General features: G+C 40.2%; 1 protein-coding gene across 1 annotated transcript; it reads right to left on the reverse strand.

The window, feature by feature from the left end:
* Positions 1-9,353: 9,353 nt before the first annotated feature.
* On the reverse strand, positions 9,354-13,029 carry LOC123189210 (COP9 signalosome complex subunit 8). Its single transcript, XM_044601573.1, has 5 exons — positions 12,821-13,029; positions 12,645-12,721; positions 12,360-12,541; positions 11,568-11,675; positions 9,354-9,663 (listed from the first exon to the last, which is right to left on the reverse strand). Exons 1-5 carry the CDS (start codon positions 12,902-12,904, stop codon positions 9,524-9,526), a joined length of 591 nt encoding a protein of 196 aa, XP_044457508.1. The 5' UTR covers positions 12,905-13,029; the 3' UTR covers positions 9,354-9,523.
* Positions 13,030-14,414: the final 1,385 nt, after the last annotated feature.

Raw genomic sequence — 14,414 nt, forward strand, 5'->3', positions numbered from 1 at the left:
TAAGTTGGTCTATGCCCATGGATCAAAGTTGTAGCTGGGGTCGTACTGAGATGCAGCGGCAATTGCCCCATGAGCTGCAGCTTGGAGGCGAGTTGCCTCCGTCCTCCTCTCGTACTCGTTCGCCTCCTCCCTGGTTATAACATATCTCCCTTTTGTCTAAAAATCAAAGAAAGCATGAGCAAGGAGAGAAACATGGACGGTGCGCCATCTGTCAAAGATTAGTCGGTACTGGAGGAACTAATCGTTCCTCTCAACAAACTGTGACGAACCATAGCATTATAATCTAGATAAGCAGGAGGCAACTCAATATCATCCCCACGTATGGGTATACCAAGAAAGTTAGCTACACGAGTTGCATAAATTCCACCAAACAAATCTCCAGTTTAACCATTAAGATGCAACCTACGTGCAACAATAGCCCCCAAGTTGTATTGTTTATCTCCTAATACAGCACTCTTGAGAACACTAAGATCAGGAACACACATGTGACATGCATCATCCTTACCGCTAATGCATCTACCCATGAAGAGAGCAAAATAATGTATGGCAGGAAAATGAATGCTTCCTATGGCAGCTTGTGTTATTTATATAGATTCCCCCACAGTGATACTAGCAAGAAAGTCTTTAAATTCATATTTGCAAGGTTCACTAGCATTACCCCACTGCGGGAGTTTACAAGCACTATTAAAATCTTCTAGGTCCATGGTATAAGATTTACCATAAAGATCAAATAGGACATTGTGAGAATTGCGCGAGGATGTAAATTTAAATCTTCTCACAAATGAATCGGTTAAATAGAGGTATTGCCGGCACTTATCTGCCTCGAAGCTGTCAAGATCAACGTTACGCACATATGCGTCAAATTCTTCCTTGATGCCTGCCTGGACCATGAAATCCTCTAACGGCCATTCACAAGGCCGCACTTGAGCCCCTCTTGGTAGTTCATTGTCTGGCTCGCGTATTGCAGGCCTTGGGCCTTGCTTCCTTGAGGAACCACCTTGGTACATTTCCTAAACATAATTCTTCCTCTAAAAAATTTCTGAAATTTTTAGTGACTCAAAATAAAAGTGAACCAAACTCGACAAAATTGATAGCAACTACTCCTACAAGTGCCTAAAGGCTATATCATGCATTAAAACTACTTTTGACCATATAAATTTGACATGCAAGCTCAAGAACAGGGTCACCTAAGCAGCAAAAATTTGCAATAAATAAAGCACTAGAACAAAAAATAATTGGACCAGTGGAGGAGTCACATACCGAAGAACAATACTCCAAAGCAGTTTCGTGAATGGAGCTTTGAGCAAGGAGATCGAAAATGGCAGCAAGATGAGCTAGAACACGGGTTTGAGCTGGTGGGTGGTTTTTTCTAGAGGAAGACGAAGTGTGTGGGTGCAAGAATAAGTGGAGGGGATCCACGTGGGGTCCACGAGGCAGGGGCGCGCCCTCCACCCCCGTGGGCACATGGTGAGGCCCCCTGGTGTGTTCTCAATGCCAATAATTCTTAAATAATCTGGAAAAATCACATTTCATTTTCAGGGCATTTGGAGAACTTTTATTTTCTGGGTATTTTTTATTGCAAGGATAATTCAGAAAACAGACAGAAAATACTATTTTTGCTTTATTTAATATAAATAACAAAAAGTAAAAAGAGGGTACAGAAGATTGTGCTTTCTAACTTCATCCATCTCATGCTCATCAAAAGGAATCCACTAACAAGGTTGATCAAGTCTTATTAACAAACTTATTCCAAATCGCATGAAACCAGAGAAATTTTGAATAACACTAGGTTACCTTAACGGGATATGCACATCCCCAACAATAAGAATATAATATTTCTTCTTGACAGTAGGAAGAGGAAATTCAAAACCTCTAATAGTAATCGTTGAAATTTTTCCAATAGAATTGATACTATGGACTTGAGGTTGTTTCCTCGGAAAGTGTACCGTGTGCTCATTACCATTAACATGAAAAGTGACATTGCCTTTGTTGCAATCAATAACATCCCCTACAGTATTCAAAAAGGGTCTACCAAGGATAATCGACATACTATCGTCCTCGGGAATATCAAGAATAACAAAGTCCGTTAAAATACTAATGTTTGCAACCACAACAGGCACATCCTCACAAATACCGACAGGTATAGCAGTTGATTTATCAGCCATTTGCAAAGATATTTCAGTAGGTGTCAACTTATTCAAATCAATTCTATGATATAAAGAGAGAGGCATAACACAAACACCGGCTCCAAGATCACATAAAGCAGTTTTAACATAGTTTCTTTTAATGGAGCATGGTATAGTTTGTACTCCTGGATCTCCAAGTTTCTTTGGTATTCCACCCTTAAAAGTATAATTAGCAAGCATGGTGGAAATTTCAGCTTCCGGTATCTTTCTTTTATTAGTCACAATATCTTTCATATACTTAGCATAAGGATTCATTTTAAGCATATCAGTCAAACGCATACGCAAAAAGATAGGTCTAATCATTTCAGCAAAGCGCTCAAAATCCTCATCATCCTTTTTCTTGGATGGTTTAGGAGGAAAAGGCATGGGTTTCTGAACCCATGGTTCTCTTTCCTTACCGTGATTCCTAGCAACGAAGTCTCTCTTATCATAACGTTGATTCTTTGATTGTGGGTTATCAAGATCAACACCGGTTCAATCTCTACATCATTATCATTGCTAGGTTGAGCATCATCATGAACATCATCATTAATATTATCACTAGGTTCATGTTCATTACCAGATTGTGTTTTAGCATCAGAAATATAAATATCATTGGGATTCTCAGGTGTGTCAACAACAGGTTCACTAGAAGAATGCAAAGTCCTATCATTTTTCTTCTTCTTCTTCTTCTTAGAAGAACTAGGTGCATCAACATTAGTTCTCTGAGAATCTTTCTCAATTCTCTTAGGGTGGCCCTCAGGATACAAAGGTTCTTGAGTCATTTTACCCCCTCTAGTCATAACTCTAACAGCATTATCATTTTTCTTATTATTTAATTCATTGAGCAAATCATTCTGAGCCTTAAGTACTTGTTCTACTTGAGTGGTAACCATAGAAGCATGTTTACTAATAAGTTTAAGTTCACCTTTAACTCTAGACATATAATCACTCAAGTGTTCAAGCATATCAGCATTGCATTTCAATTGTCTACCGACATAAGCATTGAAGTTTTCTTGTTTAACAATAAAATTATCAAACTCATCTAAGCATTGGTTAGCAGACTTATTACGAGGAATATCACCTTCATCAAATCTATAGAGAGAATTTCTATGTCGGGTTATCAAGACCATGTATTTCTTCAGTAGGTGGTAAATTCTCAACATCTTCAGCTTTAATACCTTTTTCTTTCATAGATTTCTTTACCTCTTGCATATCTTCAAGACTGAGAAATAGAAGATCCCTTTTCTTCGGAGTTGTCTTGGGAGTTGGTTCAGGAAGTGTCCAATTATTTTCATTGGTCAACATATTATTCAATAGCAATTCATCTTGATCAACAGTTCTTTCCCTGAAAACACAACCAGCACAACTATCTAGGTAGTCACTGGAAGCATCGGTTAGTCCATTATAAAAGATATCAAGTATTTCGTTTTTCTTGAGAGGATGATCAGGCAAAGCATTAAGTAATTGGAGAAGCCTCCCCCAAGCTTGTGGGAGACTCTCTTCTTCAATTTGCACAATATTATATATTTCCCTTAGAGCAGCTTGTTTTTATGAGTGGGGAAATATTTAGCAGAGAAGTAATAAATCATATCCTGGGGACTAAGCACACAACCAGGATCAAGAGAATTAAACCATGTTTTAGCATCACCCTTTAATGAGAACAGAAACAACTTAAGGATAAAGTAATAGCGAGTTTTCTCATCATGAGTAAACAGGGTGGCTATATCATTTAATTTAGTAAGATGTGCCACAACAGTTTCAGATTCATAGCCATAAAAAGGATTAGATTCAACCAAAGTAATTAACTCAAGATCGACAGAGAAATCATAATCCTTCTCGGAAATAAAGATAGGTGAAGTAGCAAAAGCAGGGTCATATTTCATTCTAGCATTCAAAGACTTTTCTTTAAGCTTAGCTAATAATTTCTTAAGATCAGATCTATCATTGCAAGCTAAGAAGTCTCTAGCAATTTCTTCATCCATAACATAACCCTCAGGCACAACAGGCAATTCATATCTAGGGGGAGAATCTTCATCATCACTTTCATCAATATTATCAGTTTCAATAATTTCATTCTCTCTAACCCTAGCAAGTTGTTCATCAAGAAATTCACCTAGTGGCACAGTATTATCAAGCATAGAAGTAGTTTAATCATAAGTATCATGCAAAGCAGAAGTGGCATCATCAATAACATGTGACATATCAGAATGAATAGCAGGTGTAGGTGTCGCAAGTTTACTCAAAACAGAAGGTGAATCAAGTGCAGAGCTAGATGGCAGTTCCTTACCTCCCCTCGTAGTTGAGGGAAAAATCTTGGTTCTTCTATCTTTCAAGTTATTCATAGTGATCAGCAGATAAAAATCCCAAGTGACTCAAAGAATAGAGCTATGCTCCCCGGCAACGGCGCCAGAAAATAGTCTTGATAACCCACAAGTATAGGGGATCGCAACAGTTTTCGAGGGTAGAGTATTCAACCCAAATTTATTGATTCGACACAAGGGGAGCCGAAGAATATTCTCAAGTATTAGCAGCTGAGTTGTCAATTCAACCACACCTGAAAACTTAATATTTGCAGCAAAGTAATATGATAATAGCGGTAACGGTAGAAAAAGTAATAATTTTGGTTTTATAGTGATTGTAACAATAGCAACGGAAAAGTAAATAAGCGAAGAACAATATGTGAAAAGCTCATAGGCAATGGACCAGTGATGGATAATTATGTCGGATGCGATTTCTCATGCAATAGTTATAACATAGGGTGACACAGAACTAGCTCCAGTTCATCAATGTAATGTAGGCATGTATTCCGAATATAGTCATACGTGCTTATGGAAAAGAACTTGCATGACATCTTTTGTCCTACCCTCCCGTGGCAGCGGGGTCCTATTGGAAACTAAGGGATATTAAGGCCTCCTTTTAATAGAGTACTGGACCAAAGCATTAACACATAATGAATACATGAACTCCTTAAACTACGGTCATGACCTGTAAGTATCCCGATTATTGTCACTTCGGGGTTAACGGATCATAACACATAATAGGTGACTATAGACTTGCAAGATAGGATCGGGAACTCAACATATATTCATGAAAACATAATAGGTTCAGATCTGAAATCATGGCACTTGGGCCCTAGTGACAAGCATTAAGCATAGCAAAGTCATAGCAACATCAATCTCAGAACATAGTGGATACTAGGGATCAAACACTAACAAAACTAACTCGATTACATGATAAATCTCATCCAACCCATCACCGTCTAGCAAGCCTGCGATGGAATTACTCACGCACGGCAGTGCGCATCACGAAATTGGTGATGAAGGAAGGTTGATGATGACGATGGCGACGGATTCCCCTCTCCGGAGCCTCGAACGGACTCCAGATCAGCCCTCCCGAGAGAGATTAGGGCTTGGTGGCGGCTCTATATCATAAAACGTGATGAATCCTTCTCCTCTATTTTTTTCTCCCCGAACACGAATATATATAGAGTTGGAGTTGAGGTCGGAGGAGCACCAGGGGGCCCACAAGGCAGGGGCGCGCCCCCACCCTCGTGGATGGGGTGTGGGCCCCTGGCCTTGATTCTTTTGCCAGTATTTTTTATATATTCCAAAAATATTCTCTGTTGATTTTCAGGTCATTCTAAGAACTTTTATTTCTGCACAAAAATAACACCATGACAATTCTGCTGAAAACATCGTCAGTCCGGGTTAGTTCCATTCAAATCATGCAAGTTAGAGTCCAAAACAAGGGCAAAAGTGTTTGGAAAAGTAGATACATTGGAGACGTTTCATTTAGCTTAGTTTAAATTTATGTTTTATGTTCGGTTATGCAAAATTATCTATGTTTATGTTTGAATGCATGCTACTTTCGGTTGAACCTGCTTTGAACTTGATCAAATTGAAGTTTACAACCTTAAGTTTAGGGGATCGACTAGAAAAGGCCAAAAATGGCTGGAGTATATATATATATATATATATATATATATATATATATATATATATATATATATATATCCACTAAGGGTTTTAGTCCTTTAACTTTTTAAGGATCGCCTAAAGATGTCCTTATGACTTGTTTATTTAAGTTCTTCACAATGTGATGCTCTATATGTGCAACTATTTGCCGTGCAGTTCAATTTCATCAATAACAGTTTCAACAATACCACTATGAATTACGATATTTGGTTGTTGTTAAGGATATTGTAGTTAACATGCCTTTTCATTTTTTAATTGTTGTTTAGCAACATGCATTGTACTGAATGACTAAATATGCAATCTCAGGCTACATAGCAACAAGGAAGAGTGTTACCTTAATGTTCTGATGATGTCTAGATATACATGTAATAAAATATTATATAATGGGATGGATGGAGTGTTGTACTGGGGGGGCCACCTCCTGGCCGGCCCTCTCTCCTCTAAGCCCCATGGTGGCCCATTAACTTCCGGGGGGGTTCCGATAACCCTCCGGCACTCCGGTTTTACCTAAAACTCTCCGGAACACTTCCGGTGTCCGAACAACATGGTCCAATATATCAATCTTTATGTCTCGGCCATTTCGAGACTCCTCGTCATGTCCGTGATCTCATCCGGGACTCCGAACAACCTTCGGTACATCAAATCACATAAACTCATAATACCAATCGTCATCGAACGTTAAGCGTGCGGACCCTACGGGTTGGAGAACTATGTAGACATGACCGAGACACTTCTCCGATCAATAACCAACAGCGGAACCTGGATGCTCATATTGGTTCCTACATATTCTACGAAGATCTTTATCGGTCAAACCGCACAACAACATACATTGTTCCCTTTGTCATCGGTATGTTACTTGCCCGAGATTCGATCGTCTGTATCATCATACCTAGTTCAATCTCGTTACTGGCAAGTCTCTTTACTCGTTCCGTAGTGCATCATCCCGCAACTAACTCATTAGTCATATTGCTTGCAAGGCTTATAGTGATGTGCATTACCGAGAGGGCCCAGAGATACCTCTCCGACAATCGGAGTGACAAATCCTAATCTCGATCTATGCCAACTCAACAAACACCATCGGAGACACCTGTAGAGCATCTTTATAATAATCCAGTTACGTTGTGAAGTTTGATAGCACACTAAGTGTCCCTCCGATATTCGGGAGTTGCATAATCTCATAGTCACAGGAACATGTATAAGTCATGAAGATAGAAATAGCAATAAACTAAACGATTATAGTGCTAAGCTAACAAATGGATCTTGTCCATCACATCATTCTCTAATGATGTGATCTCGTTCATCAAATGACAACACATGTCTATGGCTAGAAAACTTAACCATCTTTGATTAACGAGCTAGTGTAGTATAGGCATACTAGGGACACTCTGTTTGTCTATGTATTCACACATGTACTAAGTTTCCGGTTAATACAATTCTAGCATGAATAATAAAGATTTATCATCATATAAGGAAATATAAATAACAACTTTATTATTGCCTCTAGGGCACATTTCCTTCAGGAAGCAGTAGCAAGGTGATGCTCCCGTACATCCATGTAGGTTCTAGGACCACCCCTCGTGCTGATTAGGGTCCAACCCACATTCTGCCTCATACACGTCGCCATGGGCTATTTTCATCCCTAGCTCGTCACACACTTTTTCACTTTTCCTTCTCTTCCCTTCCTTTCCTTACCTTTCTTCAGCGAAGCAGTAGCCTCCTCTGTAGGAGTCACCTCCTGTCTGTAGGCTATAGCTTTATTGCCACGATGGCATCCGAGCCTAGCTGGCCTGCGAAGCAGCACCTCTGGGGCTAACCGTTGGCCATGCCCTAATTAGGCCTGTCACAGCCCCAGTCTCAGGTGTTTTCTTGGAGAAGACACCTAAAAGGGGATGTGGGATATCTGCTCCTGAACACAAATTTTCTTGGAGAAGACACCTAAAAGGGGATGTGGGGTATCTGCTCCTGAACACAAATGGACACGGATGAACTGTAAATTCATAAGAAAATGTAAAAATACAAAAAGTCGTGGAGAAAAATTTGGCAAAATTGTTTAATGTTTTGACTGGTCGCAAAGTTTCATGATGGAATGACATTCGTGGAGTTTGTGGTAAAAAAATAAAATCAATATTCCAGAAAAAACTATTTTTGAAAGCATTTTGAAACATTGATTTTGTTTTTTCGCCACAACTTCCATAAATGTCATTCTAGATGAAAATTTGCACACAGAAAAATTGATTTTTTAAACTATTTACCATATATGTTTTTTGAATTTACTGTTCAGAGCAGGTGCATGTGTTCTCATGTGCACAAGAGGACTTTCGCAGTCAGACCTATGTCAACAGCGATCCATAAGAAAGAGAGAATTCACAATGACTGCTATTATAGCATCTCTAGCAGACCCCGTATAATACCGACCTGCAAAATGCGTTTACAGCTCACGAAAAAACAGCTTTGCGAGCCGGCGCGGGCGGTCGCAAAGTCTGACCCCGCAAAACCAGCCCCGTAAAAAAGGATATTCACGGAGTATGCTCTCTTACGGGTCGGCTTTGCGGGGACTGCCCGAGCGCCGCCCCGCCAGCCCGCAAATCCGAAATTTGCAATTCAATTTCACACATGAAAATACATTTCTTTGTTTTTTTATTTTCTTCTACGGCATTGGATACATAGTAATCACCAAATCTTTGCTAGAATAGTAAAACCAAAGAAAACAAGAACCACAATTATGCATTTTAGAAGATATCCAACTTCCATAACTGCGGCCCTCTAGCGTGATATATATAGCGCGCTGACGGGCCGAGGAGGGAACCCGCATTTTCACGGGTTGTGACAGGAATTATGCCATGCCCCGCAAAAAAAATTACGGATCAAACACGTTTGTGGGGTCTGGTAAGGCATGTTTTCCCACATGGACCCACATTTTGACGGTTATTTTACGGGTCACGGGTCTGCTAGAGATACTCTTGCACCGAGAATAATTTCAAACTTCACATCACTTACTAATAGATTCAACATACGCACAGTAATCACTCGCTTAGTGGGGCCGTTCGGAAACTCTCCACTCCTAGCTCCACTGCTGGAGCGGAGCGGCATCTTGTGTAATTTGGGCGAGCAGCCAAATGGGCGATCCGCCCGCTCCGCTCCCTGGCGAAGGAGCGGAGTATTACCGAACACGACCTTGTGATTCACACACTCCCTTGTTAACAACCAAACGAGACAGAAATGGCAAGCTCGCTCAACCAGAAGACGCATATTCAGTACAGAGCGATCTCTCCGTTCCAGCCAAAACACAATCTAGCCACACAGTATTAAGCTACCACCATGTACGATTAATAGGTGCCTTAAAAGCAGAAAAACACGAGGGGCTGCCAGGAACCGAGGGCATCAGTGCTCCAGGTGGAAAACACATTCAGTCAAACGCTGTAGTTTGTTCGGATCAAGCTTCTGGTTCGTCTGGGGCTTCTGTTTTCTGACAGTAAGCATCTTGGTTGCCACATCCAGACTCCAACCGTTTTGCACGGCATCTGCATCCAGGAGGAACAAGGCAACGATTGTCATCAACTGAATTGATACAAATAAAAGCAACAGTGCAGCAATAAAAAATTAAAACGCACAAGCATAATCATTTTCCAAGGCAACAATAATGTATGTGATATCTTACAAGAAAAAGCAAGTGTGCAATAACAGATGAACAACTAATCAAACTGGAAACCATGTTTATCAGCTCAAACCTTAATACTCCTACCCACCAGGGATTTTGGTAAATTAGAAGGGTACGAAAGGGTGCGCTTATACAAGTAAAAATGCAACACAGAAGTAGTTGGTTGCATCCAACATGCCCACTGACTCTGCACAGTGCTGTTTACCGCAATTTGAATAATACCAGATACTCTCTCTGTTCCTAAATACTCTCTCTGTCTCATAATATAAGAGCGTTTTTGACACTACGCTAGAATAAAAAACGCTCTTATATTATGGGACGGAGGGAGTACAAGTCTTTTTAGAGATTTCAATATGGACTACATGCGGATGTATATAGACGTAGTTTAGTGTAGATTCACTCATTTTGCTCCGTATGTAGTCCATATTGGAATCTCTAAAAAGACTTATATTTAGGAGCGGAGGAAGTAGTTCCTATCTATATACCAATATAAAAAGACCTCAAGAGGCAGATCCAATTAATCTCGACCATCAAATCATGTCAATCCAACGACCTAGACTGTTTCAATGTCGAGTGCTCAACACGTTTAGCGTGTAGTTAATTTCATGCCAAATATAGTGCTAATCACATAATAACACGCAAATAATATCCTACTTAATATCCGCATGCACTTAATATACTTCCAAATTAACATGCATTGCACGTACACATTGACTAGTTTTTTTTAAAAAAAAAAAACAAGAAAGTAATAACTATGCAAGTAATATTACTCTTACTCTATTACTTCATACAAGAATTCTAACTATGAATAAGTAGCAAATCATTGTGCCTCACAGTAACACTTGGCTCAAAAAACTAAGTTAAACAAAAAAAATCTGCATTACTGTGCAGGTTGATAAGCAAACAATAGTGTGAATGTGCAGTGTACAATCTAGGAAAGAGACAACGTTTGATGGCCTGAAATGGAATTGACTGCCATATAGGAAAGGTTTCTCCTTTATGTGTTCAGTCAACCAGGAAGGCAAGGGCATTGTAATAAACGTAACTTTATCTACAAGCATTAGATCATTATGCTTGTGGCAACTATTCAGAACCCCAGATATTGGCACTCGAAGATTTAACACCTGATAAGGTCCCAGGGCAAAGGACACATGTCAGCGCAACAGAGGGGTTGTAAATGATTAAGTGCCAATCCTAGGGATCATAAACCCAAATTTACTGAGATTTATTAAATGTGAAGCGAAGCAGCAAAGCACTTGCACCTTCAAATAAATCATATTCGTCTCACTATCAGAAGGAACGCAGGACATATACATCACAGATGCCTAAATAGCAGATGGACACACACACAGACTAGGCATGTTGTTTCTGGTAATATAAGTTAGATGTATCAGAAGGATAGGATTTCTGAAAGACATAACTGGATCTAGGTACTCCTGGCCAGGAATATATGTGTTCAGGGAAGTATTCAAAATCAATTAAAAAAGGAAAGATAGCCATCTCAAATATGCTTAGGTTTGCCGGTGCAGATAATGACACATGCTCCTCAAGGATATCAACAGAACTAAACTTTTTGTAGGTAGCAAACCATCTCAGTTCGTAACTAAATTAAAGTTTGATCTTATACATATGAGGGTAACACTTCATAGGGAAAGATCTATTATTTGATTTAAAAAATGCAGTTTTACATGTTTCAAACCAACCAAGCAATTAAACAGGTTAGAATGCTCAAAACTCGTTATTATCTAGCTGAATTGAAAAACGTACAGTTAGTAGCATCCTCCTCGCTCATCCCCATGAAGTGAGCCACATCTGCAATGCTGATTGTGGTATATGCAGAAGTCAACAGCTCAAATATCCTCTTTCTGTAGCTTTCTGCGAATATTAGAAGCCAAGGTGAAAACTCCATGTCAACCAGTAAGGCAATAGAGCAATCGAAAACAAAAACAAATATATGAGTAGTTCCAAACATTGTAAGTAAGACAAGATCAGTTAACCATGCAAGTAACAGGGACAATATTACCCCAATGATAAGTTCAGAGATCAACCTTTTTTTCCGGCAGGAAAAGACCGCAAGGGATTCATGCAAGAATTTAACCTCTCTAGATATACAGAAGTACCACATAGGTACCACAAAAAGAGCCGGAGCTGGAATAACTGTACTGTCGATTAGGGAAACAGACCCTATCTGCAGTATTTAGGGACGAAATAGCCAACATCTTATCTAAAACCAAAATTATATGTGAATGTAAGCCCATTGGACAACCATCTATATGCAGTATAGTTCTTCAGCGACCAGACAATCATACAGCAAAAAACTCTACTACAAATGTCACATTCAAATTCAGTGAGGATCTTGTCCGATTACAAAGATAAACCTTCTCCATGAATACTCCATAAGGGGCAACCTACTTATCTGCTTCGCCCCACCCCCTTCACAAAACAGAACTACCACAAGCTCTATCAAAGCAAGCAATCCAAACTATACACTACACAACTAGGCAACTAGCACAGAAAAACTATATTACCATGCTAAAAAGTAAAAAACAAGGGCAATACCTAGGAAGGCGGACACAAAATCCGCGATTTCAGGCCCCCACTCGAACCCCTGTGCGGAAGTATAGATACCAGCGTAGTCACGGTTCCAGAGGCACTGGCCAATCTTCCAGATGGCGCCCAGCTCCGGATGAGCGTCCTTCACCTCCTGCGGCACCGTTTTCCACAAAAACCTCGCGCTGTTCCTGCTCACGCACCCAGAACACACATCATTGTCACAGTAGAAGATCCAAATCTGAAGGCGGAAAAAGTAACAGGAAAAAAAGGGGGCGGGAGCAGATTACATACTGGTCGTTGAGGTAGAGATGGGCGAGGAGATGAACAGCGTAAGGCCAGTCGTCGGTGGCGACGCCCCGGGACGCAACCTGCGAGTCAGGCCACGGAGCGCGTTAGGGGAGGGGGGACGCTTCGTCGCTAACCCTTGTACGGGTGGGACGGGGGAGAGGGGAAGGAGGTTACTGTACCTGGAGGAGGAGGTCGTCGCAGAGGCCGGCGATGGCGGAGTAGGACTTGGCGGAGAGCGCGGCGTGGACGGCTGAGAGATCCATCGGAGGAGGAGGAGGAGGAGATCGCCGGCGGTGGGGTGTTTGGGGGCGAGGGTTTTGGCCTCTGAGATTGTGCGATTTCAGTAAAATCCGGGCAGCTTTCGACGTTTTGTTTCCGGAGAGAGAGAGAGAGAGAATACGGAAAGAAAATAGAACATGGGATGTCCATCCAGCCCAACTACTTTTTTTTGCGGGTGAGCCCAACTACTTTTTCATGGACCAGCCCAATCAATTTTGTTGGTTTGGGTGCGAACTCCTCTCTGAAAAAACTATGGTTTGAACTTCTAGGCTCGCCAAGTCAGTAATTTAACTACTAAAAAAAAGTCAGTAATTTAACTACTAATAAAAACTACTAATAAATCTCAAAAAGGAAATTTAATTGCTATTATTTCCATGATTCACATTTCAGTTATTTATTCTTTTATTTTGTGAAAATAATCAAGATCTATTAGATTCACCGGAAGTATGCACCTCAAAACAATAAAAATTACATCAACGTCCATGTACCACCGAACGACCACTATCGTCGCCAGAACAAACCGTTGACACGTCGCTGTCGCCGCTCCAACATCAGAGCCGTCTTGACCTTGTCAATAAAAGCGGGGAAATCTTTGTGCACGTGCCCCTAACTAAAAAAATTGGCTTGCTATGAAGTAGCATGTATCAATACACTCCAGAGATCTCAAGTTGCTCTAGATCTTAGTTGCGTATTCTGATATTCCTGTTCTGCATAAGTCGATACGGGCATACAGGCTAAACCTTGACAACCATGCTTAGTCGGTACTTCTTTGCGCCTTTTTCTCCTAAGAAACCATCTTTGTGCCTTTTTCTCCTAAGAAAACCTCTTTGTGCCTTTTTTGGTTTATTTCCATAAAGTTTATTTTACAAAGTTGCTAAATCGGTTTGTTAAAGGGAGCTTCATCGTGTTAATTTAAACTCACAATTGAATTTTTCATTTTTGTTTCCTATTGAATTAATTATTGTTTTTACATTCATGTGCTAATACCTATATGCCTCTAGTTATGTTCAACAATATTTAAAAACTGTTAGCATGAGATTTTGATGTTGCATGCACACTTATCACATATCAAATGTTCTTCCACCTCTTCCGAAGCATACCATACCACATTACCACTACTAGCATTCCTTCCGAAACTTCATCAATCATTTTTTTGCGGATCATTGTGCGTCTTAAATTGTTGTCGCGGCTGGTAAAACTCAAAGTTGTTTAGAAAATTGTTAATACTGGTAGCAATGTTTTCCGTTTGTTGCCAAAACATTAACAGATACTCTAACTACGTGCAAGCATGGTGCAAGTGTGATGCCACAGAGGTTGCGAATATGACAATTATACTCTTAATGCTATATTAATTGACCACTTTATTAGGAAGCACGGTGCAAGTGTGATTCACCGGAAGTAAGACGATTATGTGGTTTGAAAAAAGCCTCAACTACAATCAAAAAAATTAAGGGGCAACCCAAATTCAAAACGAGCAGTATTGGCAGGGGTTAA

This window comes from Triticum aestivum, chromosome 2A (genome assembly GCF_018294505.1).
Source record: "Triticum aestivum cultivar Chinese Spring chromosome 2A, IWGSC CS RefSeq v2.1, whole genome shotgun sequence".
NCBI classification, from domain to species: domain Eukaryota; kingdom Viridiplantae; phylum Streptophyta; class Magnoliopsida; order Poales; family Poaceae; genus Triticum; species Triticum aestivum.